This window comes from Rhinatrema bivittatum, chromosome 5, assembly GCF_901001135.1.
Source record: "Rhinatrema bivittatum chromosome 5, aRhiBiv1.1, whole genome shotgun sequence".
Taxonomy (NCBI): domain Eukaryota; kingdom Metazoa; phylum Chordata; class Amphibia; order Gymnophiona; family Rhinatrematidae; genus Rhinatrema; species Rhinatrema bivittatum.
Window position 1 is genome coordinate 82,614,805 of NC_042619.1, and position 15,260 is coordinate 82,630,064.

The window sequence follows — 15,260 nt, forward strand, 5'->3', positions numbered from 1 at the left end:
AGTCATCCCCTATCATCTTGTAAAAAATTAAAGGGGTAATTATCAAAAACTGTTTATGCACATAAATGGCTTGTTTTAAAATTCTTATCTAAAACATCCACATTCATTTAAAGCTTCCAAAGAAATCTCAATTAATTTTGTGCCAGCGACACATCTAGCATTCCTATATACAGTGGCTTGCAAAAGTATTTGACCCCCTAAAAAGTCAGCAGATTTGTGTGGATTACAAATGACACTTACACAGATTGTTCTAGATAGTATCAAGTACATTTTCAAAGGGCCGTGTGTGTAAAAAAAAACAGGGGTTACATGCATGGTTGGGCATGCACCGCGTGCATTTTAGAACAGGTCCAGGCCACGCGCGTAACCCCCGTTATGCACAGAAGTGCCGGGCCCTGAAAAAGGGGTGGGCATAGTCTGGGCGGGGGCTGCGTCCCAGGGAAGTGAGCGCTGGCAGCTGATCAGTGCGAGGAAAATACTTCTGCTCAGGAGGAGCAGTAAGTAGCGAAATAAACAAATTTGGGGTAGCTAAGTAGGTGTTAGGGGTCGAGGTGGAGAGGTCAAAGGGAAAGAAGGTTAGGCAGGGCAGGAGGGGAGTTCCCTCCCAGTCCACTCCTTAATTGGAGAGGAATGGGAGGGAACTGGAAAAAAGGCCAATCGTGTTGCTTCGTGTCCGCCCGCGCATGTACATGTTAAAATCCAGCATGCATATGCACACAAATATCGGATTTTATAACATGCGCACACGTTAGAAAAGCATCGTGTCCATGTGGACGCACATGGTTTTGAAAATTGACCCCAATGTTTATTGCAAACCAGTATGCTTTTTAAAAGTAAATTTTCAAAGTCACAATTTATTATTTCTCTACATTTTTTGGAAATTAAAATTAAAAACTGAAAAATGCTGCTTGGTTAAGCATTCAACCCTTTCAGACTAGTACTTGGTAGAACCACCTTTTGCTGCTTTAACAATTTTAAGTCTGTGGGGGTAAGTTTCAACCAGCTTTGCACACTTTATGGGAGTGATTTTTGCCCATTCTTTCTGGCAGATTTACTTCAGGTTGGTTGGATGATGCTTATGGATTGTAATTTTCAAATAATGCCACAGATTCATGATTTGATTGAGATCTGGACTTTGAATTGGCCATTGTAGAACATTCACCTTTTTGTTGTCCATCCACTCCTGTGTTGCTTTGGCCTGGTGCTTGGGATCACTGTCCAGATGAAAGGTGAACTTTTTCCCAAGTTTTAGTTTTTTAGGAGACTGAAGAATGTTGTCTTGCAGTATCTCCTTGTATGTTGAACCATCCACCCGTCCTTCGATTTTCATAAGAAGCCCAGTCCCGGTGGAGAAAAGGATTCCCACAACATGATGCTGCACCCTCATACTTTACTGTCGAGATGGTGTTTGCAGAGGAATGGGCAGTGTTAGTTTTCACCATACATAGCATTTTGAATTTTGGCCAAAAAGCTCCATTTTTGACCTATCTGACAACAAATCTTATCCCACATTTTAGCTGGGTCATGCTGATACTTTCTGCTAAATTCCAGATGTTCTATGATGTGGTTTTTCTTCAGTAATGGCTTCTTTTTTGCCACCCTCCTATACAGAGCTCTTGATATGGTGACTGGTGCAGCTCCACTCCAGTCTGAGATACTAAACTCTGTAGCTCCTTCAAAGTGATTGTTGGCATCTCTGTGGCTTCCCTCACAAGTCTCCTTCTTGCTCTGATGCTGAGTTTTGAGGAAAGGCCTTGCCTAGGCAGTGTCTGGGTGGTATGATGCAGCTTTCATTTCCTCACAATTGATCCAACAATGCTCGCTGGGATATCCAAGCACTTTGGATATTATTTTGTAGCCTTTTCCTTAGAATACTCATTGGTCTTCATTTTCACAGCTTCCCTTCAGATTCACAGCCTGACCAATGGAACTGAAATTAGGGGGTCTTTTATCCTACAGCCACACCTGCATGCTCTGGAGTTTTGCTGACTAAAAACTTTGTATCGTTTAGGCATCAACCCCTCATATTCTCACCGTTAATTACAGCCAAGGACAGAAATGAATATAATGCCTTTTTATTTTAGTGTAAATAAATAATCAGTTAAGATGTTTTTCTTAGGCAGAGCACAAGTGTAGGATTACAGGCATTCTCTTTCTTACTGATAACAGCAGGAACCTGTGTTTGATCCAGCAAGGGGAGAGTAGACAACACAGCCATCCGCACTATGGGGTAGATTTTAAAAGCCCTGCGCGCGTAAATCCTGCCGGATTTAAGCGCGCAGGGCACTCGCGCGCTGGCACGCCTATTTTGCATAGGCTGCCAGCATGCGCAAAGCCCCAGGACGCACGTAAGTCCCGGGGCTTCATAAAAGGGGCGGGAGTGGGGCATGTCCAGGGGGGGGGGTGTCAGAAGTCCGGGGGTGTGGTGCTGGTTCGGGGGTGGGCCGGGAGGGTGATCCCGAGTCCCCCGGCACTGCGGCCTGTGCCGGGGGATGGCGAGGAGCACAAGTTACGCCTGCTTCGAGCAGGCGTAACTTTTCAGCAAAGCTAGTATTAAGGGAAAGCTCCTAATTCTGCTCTGCACCCATTATTAGGGGAGTTTCTGTGAACGTGCAGTGTTATAGAGCTGTAGGAGTTGCAGGTTGTAGTGTTGTGTCACTGTTACTGAGATGACACCAGAAACTGAATATTCTTTTTGGCATGGTGAATAGTAAGGGGAAGCTCCTAATTCTGCTCTGTGGTTACACATTAACAGTTTTTAAATCAATAGGTTTATCACTAAGAAAAAAGATGATTAACTGATTTGTTATTTACACTAATTAATTTCTGTGCCTGGCTGTAATTAATGGTGAGTAGATGCGGGAATGCTGCATATTATTTTTGCATGGTGTGTAATAAGGGAAAGCTCCTAATTCTGCTCTGGCCCCATTATTAAGGGGAGTTTCTTTGAACGTGCAGTATTACAGAACTGTGGGGGTGCAGGCTGCGGTATTGTTAATGAGATGACACTAAAAATTGAATATTATTTTTTACAAGGTGAATAGTAAGGGGAAAGCTCCTAATTCTGTAAAAAAAAGAAATAGTTTGCCTTTAAATATCCTGTTATAAAATGTATTATTCAAATTATTATTATTACCCAACAAATACTGCATTTATTCCTGCATTTTACACTGCTCCTGAAAGGTGTGTCTAGATATGTCTCCCCTGTAAGTGTAAAAGGAGCATAGTTGATGTCATTAACCAAACATGGTGCCTCCCCTTTTACCCGTGATGTCATCCAATATGCCTGCCCCTGTTAGCCATGATATCATTCCAGCGATGTCATTCAAGATGGCAGCCCCCTTTTAGCCATGATTTTATCCAAGATGACAGCCCCCAGGCGACCAAGATGGTTGATCTCATGGGCAAAAGGGACATGGCTTGGGCGGAGCTAGGTTCAATAACAAAGGGGTGGGGATGGGACAGGCCTTAACCTGGAAGTGAATGCTGATTGGCTCAGAGGCAGGGTCAGTCAGCAGTGCTTGACCCAGAAGTGAACACTGGCTGAGGGGCAGGAAAAGGGGTGGGGATTAAACTGGATTTGGGCATGGCCACCTGTCAAAACAGTGTACCCCTAAACTACTTGTGTTGCTGGCACAAAATTGAGGTTTCTTTGAAAGTTTTAAATGAATGAGGATGTTTTAGATAAGGATTGTGTTTTGTACATTCACATTTAATGATTTTTTTTTTTTTAATTTCCAGGGTTTGTGCACATATAAGTGTGCATAACCTTATTTTGTGCATACTTTTATGTGCACAAAAAATAGGTATTCCAGGGGGTGGGGGTTGGGGCAGAGTGGGGATGTACGTACACTTTTGATTTTAAAACATATGTACATAATTTAGCCGGTGAGTTTGTGCATCTTATTTCAGATAAGTTTCAAAGAAAGTTTATGCGCATAAGCTCACTTTGAAAAAGGACGTAACTGATGTGTTTTTGAAATGCATGTTGCACAGGTTGTTATAAAATTACCCTCTCTGACAATAAACACTGACTAGGGCAGCAAATCACACACTTTCAAGCAAACAGATAAGCTAATGGTACATCACATATTCATTCCCCCTCACCCACAAAATACACTGGTTTCTGCTTTACATTATAATAAACTCATTTACAAACTGGAGTCTTGCCCTCTCTCCTTCAAGTAATTATTATAAAATATTTGCTGTTACAATCAAAATTTGCAAGGTGTGTCAACAATGACTTAAGATACCGTCTATAAGAAACTTCTACAGTATCTGAAACAGATGGGCTACTACATAATGGCATGGGCCCACCCAAGGCCCATTAACTAGCAACCAGAACTACCTATTAAGGTGCTTATTACTGGGGCCATTTAAGAAGTGCATGTTCCAAGCCAAAGGACTGAAAGAAATTGAGGGTATGTGGGCAGAAGAAAAGAAAATATAAGGCTAGGAGAAACAAAATATATCGCGATAAGAAAAAAAAAGGCCGCTTTAGCCGGGGAGCGCGTGCAGGCACCTGTAAGACCAGGGAGCCACGCTGAGGAGGTTGATCGGCATCCGTTGCTTCTTGTCCGGGGCCGCTCTGCCCCCTGCCGGGCAGCTGACGTTCTGCTTGTCGCGCGGCTCCAGCTGCAGCGTGTGATGGAAGGCGCTGAGCATTCCCGCCGCCAGCCGCCCGTACATCTGCTCCAGCAGCTCCTCCGGTCTCTCGCTACAGCCCCGCGCCCGCCCGGGGGGGCGCTTGCTCCCCTTCGAGGCCTGAGCGCCGCCCGAAAGCACGAGCAGAGCCAGGAGGGTCCAGATCTGCGGGAAGGAAAGAAAGAAAGAGGAGCGGCAAAGTAAAGAGGGCTCGTGGAAAGGTCATCCAGTGAGTCCCCCCCACCCCCGGAGGCAAACCTTCTCCCTCTTCTTTGCCCTTCTCAGTCAGACTGTCCCCTGAAGTCCTGATATCCCCCGCCCCCAAAAGCCTTCATTATGGGTACCCTGCTGCGGTTAAACCGCCCATGAACGTCTTTTTTTTAACTTCAAACATAAATCCAATAAAAGGATACAAATCAAGATTTGTTTGGGGAGGAAAGCGAAACGCTCACTCGCAAGTTAACAAAATCCCCTCTTCCCCCTCCCCGTAAAATACGTTGCTTAAGAGAGCTTGTACAATTTGTGTAGGACTTAAAAAATAGTCCCCATCTCTTTGAGAAACACTCCTTAGCAAGCCAAAACTGATGCTGGGAACGCTTTCCAAAGGTCGGTGACAGCTAACGCAGGAAGTTCAGACACTTTTTTTTTTTTTTTTTTTTTTAGAAAACCGAGAACCTCCAGCAGCAAACAAGGACAAAACGCTGGGGAGCTTCGGCTGTGTGCGCCTCATTCCTCCTGCCTTTCCAGGGTCAGGCTTGTCCTTAATTCTAGACAAAGACGAGCCCAGGAGCAAATGTCAGGAGGCAGCAGGGAAACTGACCACAAGAGATGAAACGCCGTCTATTGCTGCTTGGGCTAAAAGCCGATCGTATACGCTAGTTATAGCGCGCCTTACCTTGTGTTCACACATTGCGGATGAAAGTTCAGGCAGAGAAAAGGTGGGGCACGCAGGCAGATGGGTTGTCTTTTCTAGCAGCTCCCTTCCAGTGATGCGCTCTGTAGAGAAAATGTTGGAAAAGTGCCCCGGTTTTCACAGACCCTCTAGTGGTCCCCGTTACAGAGAACATTTTAGCCAGACTCGCAGGACAAATTCCGCGAAGTCGTCATTTACTACCTCGTCTCAAGCTGCGCTCGGTACAACGTGCCAGGAAAAGTGCCGCCGTTTTGCACCGAGCGCGGTCAGAAACCTGCGTGTGCGCCCGCGCCTTCCCTAGGGAAAAGAAATGCTGAGACGGGGGTCGCGGCTGGGATTTGTAATTTTTGTAATGCTGGTTCGTGGCGTGACTTCCCTCTCCAGCCAGGCAGCTGCCTTCCTCCGTGGGGGGTCGTCCGGCGGCACTGCCCGCGTTTTACACGCACTTCGAGTACATTCGCCTGAATGCCATCTTCTGTGCCTCATCCTGCCGAAACGTTCAGCTGCTTAAGAGAGTGGCCCCATTGTTAAGCAAACGGAAAGAAGGAAGTGTAAATAAGAAAAGTCAAACAGCAGCTGTACCCTCGGGCTGGGAACGGCATTAGACAGATTTTTACTTCGTTCCCTGATAGCTGTCAAAAAAAAAAAAAAAAAAGCCTCGTGAGAGAACCGCCTTCCCGGCACTGCCAGAAACAATCATAAAAGCCTCAGTCATTTGTATTAATTTATATAACGTGATTAAAAGAAGTATTCGCCATTTTTGGGGGGAGCTGTAACGTCTGAGGGAAGTTCCCCACGGATGTTACTCTTCTGCTCTTTATGTTGTTTGTATCAGAATTGCATAAGCACAGGTATCTGAGTGAAGTGAGTTCAGGTGCAGCCACCTTCCAGAGGTAATTACCAGTAAGATGATTTGCCTTCTAACATACGGGCCGATACAGTAAAAACCACAGGAGAGCGGGCGCTCCGAGGCGAGCGCCCGCTCTCCCGAGGCGCGCCTGGGTCACTCTCCTGGGCGCGCGATTGAGTATTTAAATAAGGGCCCGCGGTAAAGCCTCCTTTTTGACAGAAGCGGCGGCTGGCAGCGGGTTTGACAGCAGACGCTCAATTTTACCGGCGTCGGTTCTCGAACCCGGGTTCGGAAAACGGACGCTGGCTAAATTGAGCATCCATCTTCCAACCCGCGGGCAGATTAAAAATTATTTTTTTTTAATTTTTAATTTTTTTTTAATTTTGGGGCCTCCGACTTAATATCGTTATGATATTAAGGTTTTTCTGTACATTTTCCCTGTGCCGGCTGAAATTAACTTCTGCCTTTGGGCAGGCGTTAATTTCTGAAAGTAAAATGTGCGGCTTCGCTGCACATTTTACTTTCTGTATCGCGCGGGAATAACTAATAAGCCCATCAACATGCATTTGCATGTTGCGGGCGCTATTTGTTTCGGGGCGGTTGGCCGCGCGTTTTCGATGCGCTATTACCCCTTACTGTATAAGGGGTAAAAATAGCGCGTCAAAAACGCGTGGCCAAACCGGAGCTAAAGTTGTGCTCGGCCGAGCGCACCATACTAAATCGGCCAGATAGGGAATTATAGGGGAAAAAGACTAAGCACTCCATCCAGTCGGTTCACACTGTTCTGGATAAATGCCAGCCATCAATAGCATACCAAGGAGGGGCAAAGCTGCTGGGCTTTAGGGAGGTGCCAAATTTGCTCAGAGTGAGGGAGTCCGAGCCCTTGAGCACCATTGCTCAAGATTTGATCCAAAGGCCTGAGACTTTGAGTGCCACTGTTGCCACTGCAAGGAGAAAGCTCAGAAGGGTCCAGAGACAAGTGGCCTGACTTGCGAAAGAGAAGGTAGAAGGGCCAACTGGAACTCTGGAAGGGAAAGCAGTGTGACTTTTCTACTAGGCTCCAGACACAGTGAGGTAGCTATTGTTACTGCTGAGCCCTGGTGGGGGGTGGGATGGGATGACTGGTACTGGGCAGCAGGAGGGTGGGTAAAATGGGTTCAGAACAGGAGAACTGGTGATGGGCAGTACAGGGAGAAGAAGAGAGTTTCAGGGCAGGAAGAATTGGTAATGGTAATTTATTTTTGATAAACCAGTTTTTGAAATTACATGAAAACAGTGTGCAATGGAAATTAAAAAGTATAATACAATGTAATAAACGTTATACCAAAAAAATTAACAATATAACAAAAACAAAAAAACCCCCAAAACAAAAACATTAAAATGCCCAATATTAAAAACAATAAAAATAACAGATTGCACAGGTCACAGATATATTTCATCAATAGACTCATTTAAAACAGAACTTGCCAAAATTTAATAAAAAGCTTTTGAAAAAAAAAAGTTTTCCCAATTTCATGAATTTCAAATAATTACCTTCCAAGCGAATATCAAGAGGCAAAGAGTTCCAGAGTACAAGTGCCTGATAATGGAATAAAGATTGCCGGATGCCCTCTAGATAAATGTCTGGAGAGGGCAACCTAAGAAAACCTTTCTGGAATGTTCTTAGACATTGCGATGGTTGGTAAGCAAACAAGTTAAACAAGTATTCAGGAAGACCCTTAGAGAGTGCTTTATGAGCCAAAGTAGTTTGAACAAAATTCTACAACACACTGGAACTCTGGAAGCTAATGTAGGATGATAATGGTGCTGGGCAGCAGGAGGGGGAAAGAAGAGTTCCTGGTAGGGAGAACTGTTACTGGGGAGGGGGGAGATGGGTTCTGCGGCAGGGGGACTGCTGCTGGGTAGAGATAGCATACACCAGATCTTCCCAAACATTTAGCCAGTGTGACCCCATTTTAACACTTGAAAAGTAATATAACCCCATAGGACGACCAAAACATATTAGCATGGGTGCAGTTCCCCTCCTACAATCACTCCAATCTCTCTCACCTTCCCTCTCTCAACCTGCATCCTCTTCAGTCAATCCTTTTTCTCAGTCTCTACCCCCTACAGAGGACCTCCTTTTCTAACCTCTGCCCCTCCCAGCTGATGCCCTTTTACATTGGGTACAAATATACGTGCAATACCTCTGTCTGTTATATAACACTATAAGTATGCCAGAGGACAATAGGCTAATTCTCAAGCCCACCAATTACTTAATTTATTGTGTATACAAAAACATTTATAAATTATACAAAATAGTCAAGTGTGAGGCATCTATACATTTAGAATGGATTCTAAAATATGATCAATACGATTTATTGATCCCCAATCATACTCCATACATACCATTCATTCATAAAAACCAAAATGCATATATATCATCCATAATACTACATTGCACATCTAAACAAACCTGTGTATCATATATACAGTTATACTGAGACCCATTAACAACTATTCAACTGTTCCTACGAGATTTCTCGTTTCGCCTATGTATCCAGGCTTCTTCAGGGAACCTCTAGATTTTATAAATACGGGTCAGATATCATTTACAAAGATGAATTTACAACAAATTCTTCAATTGAACATGTATAATATGTAATAAATTTACAACAATTCTTTTAGTTAAACAGGTAGTATGTTCTCAAATTTCCACTCCATCTAGTGGTCTTCTCATGAGGATATTATGTATCTCTCCCCACTCCAATTGTTGTCCTCACACAGCTATTGACTGGAATATATCAAAAATAAATAAATCAGCTCACTTAAATATCACACAACAACCTTAAATCTAAACAGTGCCCTAATATACTCTTACCTACATTCACAACCGTGTAATTATTAAACGTACAGGCTCTGCTGCCCTCCTTTATCTTCCAGATAAAACTGTTGTATCATTTACAAACTCAGAAAATAACGCCGGCTGCCTTCAACAGGCGTAACTTCCATCTCCACATTTCTCTAGAGCCGAGTATGTCTTTGAAAATCTATAACATATATAATAAATTACAACCATTCTACTATTACTGCTATCAAATAGAATCATTTCCTTAACACTTACTGCTGCAGCGATTCTTTGCACTTACCAAAATTTAAACCTCCATAAACTCTCAATCTCAAGATCGTGAGATTGAGAGTTTATGTCCTCTGGCATACTTATAGCCCTTTTACATTGTACATTCTTTCTCTCTTACTCCCCTCCAGCTCTTTTTGTATCCACACAGCTCATCCTCTCTCACCCCAAGCCTTTCTTATAACCCTCAACAGATCCTCTATCAGCCTCTCCCTCTCACACCATCCCCTCTGTGTTAACACCCAGCCACATTGCCTCCCTTCCAACCCTTCTCTCACCCCCTCAGCTGATCTCCTCTCACTTCCCAGCTTCTTCATATCCCCCAGTTGATCTTCTGTCATTCTCCTTCTCTCACTCTCCACAGCCAATCCCTCACCACCTGATCCAACACTCAAACCCTTCCTGCATTTGATCCCTTCCTTTAAGCAGCTCCTCCTCCAACCATCACCCTGGCTAGGGTCAGTGGCAACATTTTCAATTGGGCCCCAGGCTAGAGGTGGATAGCAGCTGGTGGAAAGAGGCAGGTTGATGTTAGAGGCAACATTTTTCTCTTGGGTAGGTTCAGCGGCAGGTGTGGAGAGAGAAGCAATGGAGATGTCCACTGGCCCATACATACTTTGTCTTCCCCTCATCTCGTGGCTAGTCCCAAGCCTGCTGGTGATCTGCATGCAGCAGCAGCAGCAGTCAGCATGGGAGTTAGGAGTTAGAGCAAGCTCACAGGCCCTGCAGCAGCTCTGATCTATCCTCATGAGGGGCTTCCTGTTATCACAGAATCTCATGCAAGGGAAGTGCCACTGCATGGCCTGTGAGTGCATTTTGGATCAAAGACCCCCCACACTGATTTCCACTACTAATGCTGCTGCTAGTGCCTGAAGAGTGCTGTCATTTGAGGAACTTGTGACCCCATTTATATGATACATAAATACATAATGAGCTTTAGGAGCAAGGGAATTAGTATACCTGAATTCTAAAAATACGGTAAGCTGTCTCAGACTAACGCTAGTGGGTGTGCATACCGTGCAATTGCACAGGGTGGCACATCTATAGGGGCAGTAGCACTGGACTGCAGAGTCTGAATCCCTGCCTGATCCAAATTCCTATCCCCCTCCCTGCCCCAGCTGGCAACAGAAGTCACATTTAAGCAAACATCATCTCCTGCTGCCAGGGGGCCGGTCTAAGACAATCTCAGGGTGACTGGAAATCAAAAGTTCCCAAATAAGAAGCATGGGAATTTTTAAATCCTTAGTAGTTTTCATTTTTGGATGTTATTTTTTATGTCTGCTGCTTTGAAATACTTTATTGATGTTTGGGAAATTTTTTAAAATTTGTGTATGAATTTTTAATTATTGGATGTCCTATATGGAAGCTGTTTTGAAATATTCTTTGTATGAGTATGGTTTTGCTGTTTTGATCAATGTATTTATTATATGTATTGATTTTATTGTTTTATGTTGATGTTTCTGTTTTCCATTGTTGCACTATATACAGAGTTTGACTTGTATTTTCAGTTCAGTTTTTGTCTGCATGTTTCCATTTGTACTTCATGGTCTCTTTATTCTTTATTTGGTGAGGGTCTGTCTGTGGTCTACATCTGTGCCCAAAGTTAGTTATTCTGCTAGCATGTAGTTTTTGTGTAGGGATCTATCACAGCCTGGTATCTTCTGTTTTCCTAATAGAGGATGTACTAGTGTTTTAGAGCTCAGCCTAATATTTGCAGTGTTGCCTTTTCATAGGCTGGATTGTTACTGTTTGAGTGCTGGCAGTTAGTACTGTTTTAGTATAGGAGGTTTACTATATTATAATTGTAATTCAGTTTATTCATGGCTTTCTGAGGGTCAAACCCACACCCAACATGCATTATAATAGGCCTAATACCTATAGGTTCCAAGTGTCTTTTTGGAGAGTGTTCTAGTTGTCATCACAGCAGTGCATGTATATATAGTATATATATCAGTGTTTCCCAACCAGTGTACCTTCCGATCTCATAAGATGTGCCATGAAAAAGTCACCACTACCTGATGCTCAGGTCCAGACCAGCACCTAGGCTCTGCTTTCAGCACCCTGCAGCAACAAGAGACACCAACAGTGGCTCTTAACTTGTAGGAATGCCGTTCTGAGAACATTTGTGATCATGTGTTCCTCTTCTTCCTAGCTGCAGCATGAATCCTGGAGTGTGGCAATTAATGGGCAGCATAAAAAGTCATGGGATAGGTGGCGATGTCCTTTCGTGGATTACAAACTGGCTAAAAGACAGGAAACAGAGAGTAGGATTAAATGGACAATTTTCTCAGTGGAAAGGAGTGGGTACTGGAGTGCCTCAGGGATCTGTATTGGGACCCTTACTTTTCAATATATTTATAAATGATCTGGAAAGAAATACGACAAGTGAGGTAATAAAATTTGCGGATGATACAAAACTGTTCAGAGTAGTTAAATCAAGAGTAGATTGTGATAAATTGCAGGAAGACCTTGTGAGGCTGGAACATTGGGCATCAAAATGGCAGATGAAATTTAATGTGGATAAGTGCAAGGTGATTCATATAGGGAAAAATAACCCTTGCTATAGTTACACAATGTTAGGTTCCATATTAGGTGCTACTATTCAAGAAATAGATCTAGGCGTCATAGTGGATAACATATTGAAATCGTCGGTTCAGTGTGCTGCGGCAGTCAAAAAAGCAAACAGAATGTTGGGAATTATTAGAAAGGGAATGGTGAATAAAACGGAAAATGTCATAATGCCTCTGTATCGCTCCATGGTGAGTCCGCACCTTGAATATGGTGTACAATTCTGGTCACCGCATCTCAAAAAAGATATAATTGCGATGGAGAAGGTACAGAGAAGGGCTACCAAAATGATAAGGGGAATGGAACAGCTCCCCTATGAGGAAAGACTAAAGAGGTTAGGACTTTTCAGCTTGGAGAAGAGACGGCTGAGGGGGGATATGATAGAGGTGTTTAAAATCACGAGAGGTCTAGAACGGGTAGATGTGAATCGGTTTTTTACTCTTTCAGATAATAGAAAGACTAGGGGCACTCCATGAAGCTAGCATGTGACACATTTAAAACTAATCGGAGAAAGTTCTTTTTCAGTCAACGCACAATTAAACTCTGGAATTTGTTGCCAGAGGATGTGGTTAGTGCAGTTAGTGTAGCTGTGTTTAAAAAAGGATTGGATAAGTTCTTGGAGGAGAAGTCCATTACCTGCTATTAATTAAGTTGACTTAGATAATAACCACCGCTATTAATAGCAACGGTAACATGGAATAGACTTAGTTTTTGGGGTACTTGCCAGGTTCTTATGGCCTGGATTGGCCACTGTTGGAACAGGATACTGGGCTTGATGGACCCTTGGTCTGACCCAGTATGGCATGTTCTTATGCAGAGCATGTTTTTTGCAGCATACACAGTGCACACAGCACCTCCTCATTTTCTCCATCTTTGAGTTCTTCAAGCCTCTGTCATATCCACAGACTGAATGAGATAGGGAGAACGTGCACCGAGCACTGGATTTGAGTCATTTTTGAGTGTTGTAAGCAGCAGTGGCAGTGAAGCCACATGTGGCAGCCAAGGTAACTGAGTTGGCTGCCCACACTATACCAACTTCTCCCTTCTCCTGAGAGAACTGGTTGTCACATAGATATTAAGTTCTTGGGGGAAAATGATGTAAGCTAGTGTGTTTCTTGGAAAGGTAGGCTAAAAATCCAAATTTCCTTTAAGATATGCCATGCTAAATAAGACCAAGGTCTATCAAAGCTTAACATTCTGTCTCCAGCAGCAACCAGTTTTGGTCACAAGTACCTGGCAGATCCCCAAAACAGATCTATTTCTTGTTACTCCAACGGTTAGCAATGGTTTTCCCTAGTGCAGCGATTCCCAACAGCCAGTTCCCTGTACGTACCCGGATCAGTCCAGATAGCTGGGTTATGCCTCCCTTCCAGCAGGTGGAATCAGAGAACAAACTGAAAAGGCATCCTCTGATAACCTAGTGTGCCATCTGCGATCCCTCAATATTTCTCTGACTCCAGCAGGTGGAAGACAGCATAACCTGCGGTCCTGGTCTTACTAAATTAATTATTATTGAATCAAACATATTCTTTACATACTTTCATTGGCCTAATGACTAGATCAACAGCGTAGTAAGTATACAAAAAAAACAAAACCCAACCCTTTTCATTGTTAGGGGTTTGGATTCTCCTATTTTCTTGCAGTATAAAGTTTTCTTCTCAATGCAGGCATAGCTGAGCCTTATGGTCTTTCAGCTTACTTACCTGGAGAGTCTGTGCCAGCCCGGTGAGTAGGGGAGATTTATCAGTGGGCCTGTCCCTCTCCCCTACGTGTCCGAGAAATTTTCATTCCTCTGTAGTCAGGAATGTTTCCATTCCCCTGCTAGTTTACAAAAAAAAAAAAAGTAAAAGTAAATGAAACAGCCGGCTTCCTTCCCGGGCTTCCAGAAGGGGTGAACTGCTACCCAGGCAGTTAATTTTTTCATGGCATGTTCTGCCATGCTGCGGGGAGTGCAGTGTTTGGCATGTGGAGAGTCGGCAGCCCGGCTCTCCCGCGACAGCTTGTGTTCGCGATGCTTGCGGGGGGCGAGAACCCTTCTCAGCTGCCTCTGCCAGGCAGCAGATCTCTCCTGCGGCCGCGAGGGGTTACCAAACGGGGGCTGGATGTCCCCTGTCAACCGGCTCCGTCCCCACAAAGTGTGGGAACGGTGGCCATTTTGAGTAATTTCCCCTCAGAGGAGATGCAGGGCTCCGGTGGAGGAGACTTTCCTTCGTCACCTCGTTAAGCCCGGTACCACCCCCCGATGACGCCAGTGAGCCTCTGCCTCTTCCCCCTTCCTCTGCTCCGATGGAGGGGACCTTAAAGAGGCAGCACCCTTTTTCCTCCCAATTTGTGCTGCTCTTGCACAAAGTTTACATGGAGGCAGAGGCTGATATTTTACAGCAACCTCCACCATCAAAGAGACCCAGGCCTAACCCTCAGGAGGCATCTTGCGCTCCATTACCTCGGCCAGTACCGGATGAAGGGCCACTGCCAGATCTGTCGGCTGACCCCGCGCTCCAGGACCCCCTTCAGGATCTGGGCGATGACGTGGATTCTGCCGCTCCGGTCGAATGGGATGTTTGTTTAGGAGAGAAGAGCTGGATCTTCTAATTCCGCATGTGCTTACGGAGCTGGATTTGCCAGTTCCGCAATTGGTGACAGATCGACACCCGGAGGATCCGGTGTTGTCCGGTCTGCATGCTCTTCCTCGATCCTTTCCATTCCACCCCAGCCTCTTGCAGCTCTTGACTCGTGAGTGGGATGTTCCGGAAGCCACTCTTCGCGTTAGCAGAGCCATGGCCATACTGGGTCAAACTTAATTATAAATAACATTTATAAGTTATTATGAATACTGTTCCTTGCCTCCCTCATATACTCCATTGTATATTATACCTCTTTCGTGCCCTCTCTTATTTCTTACTCCAAGTTAACATATCCTTGTTATAATGTAACTTTATTCTCCTCTCAAATTGTCTCTGGTTAATGGTTGTTTATAGTTACTGCTTGTTCGATGTAAACAGAGTTGATTTGATTTGTATCAAGAAAGTCGGTATATAAAAAACCCTAAATAAAAAAAAAATAAATAAATATGGAGAAGTCTTCTATCCACTTCCAGATGAATATTTGGACTTTCTTAAAATCCCGAAAGTAGATTCCGCCATAGTAGCCATTGCCAAGCACATTACCAT

At 44.2% G+C, this 15,260-nt stretch overlaps 1 protein-coding gene across 1 annotated transcript in view; it reads right to left on the reverse strand.

The window, feature by feature from the left end:
• The window catches only part of IL17D (interleukin 17D), a 29,240-nt gene extending 23,075 nt beyond the window's left edge, over nt 1-6,165 (reverse strand). The window contains exons 1-2 of the mRNA XM_029602515.1: nt 5,540-6,165; nt 4,523-4,809 (exon numbers count right to left, since the gene is read on the reverse strand). Of these exons, the coding sequence (XP_029458375.1) occupies nt 4,523-4,809; nt 5,540-5,554 (302 nt within the window). The 5' untranslated portion in view covers nt 5,555-6,165. The remainder of the gene's footprint in view (nt 1-4,522; nt 4,810-5,539) is intronic.
• Nucleotides 6,166-15,260: the final 9,095 nt, after the last annotated feature.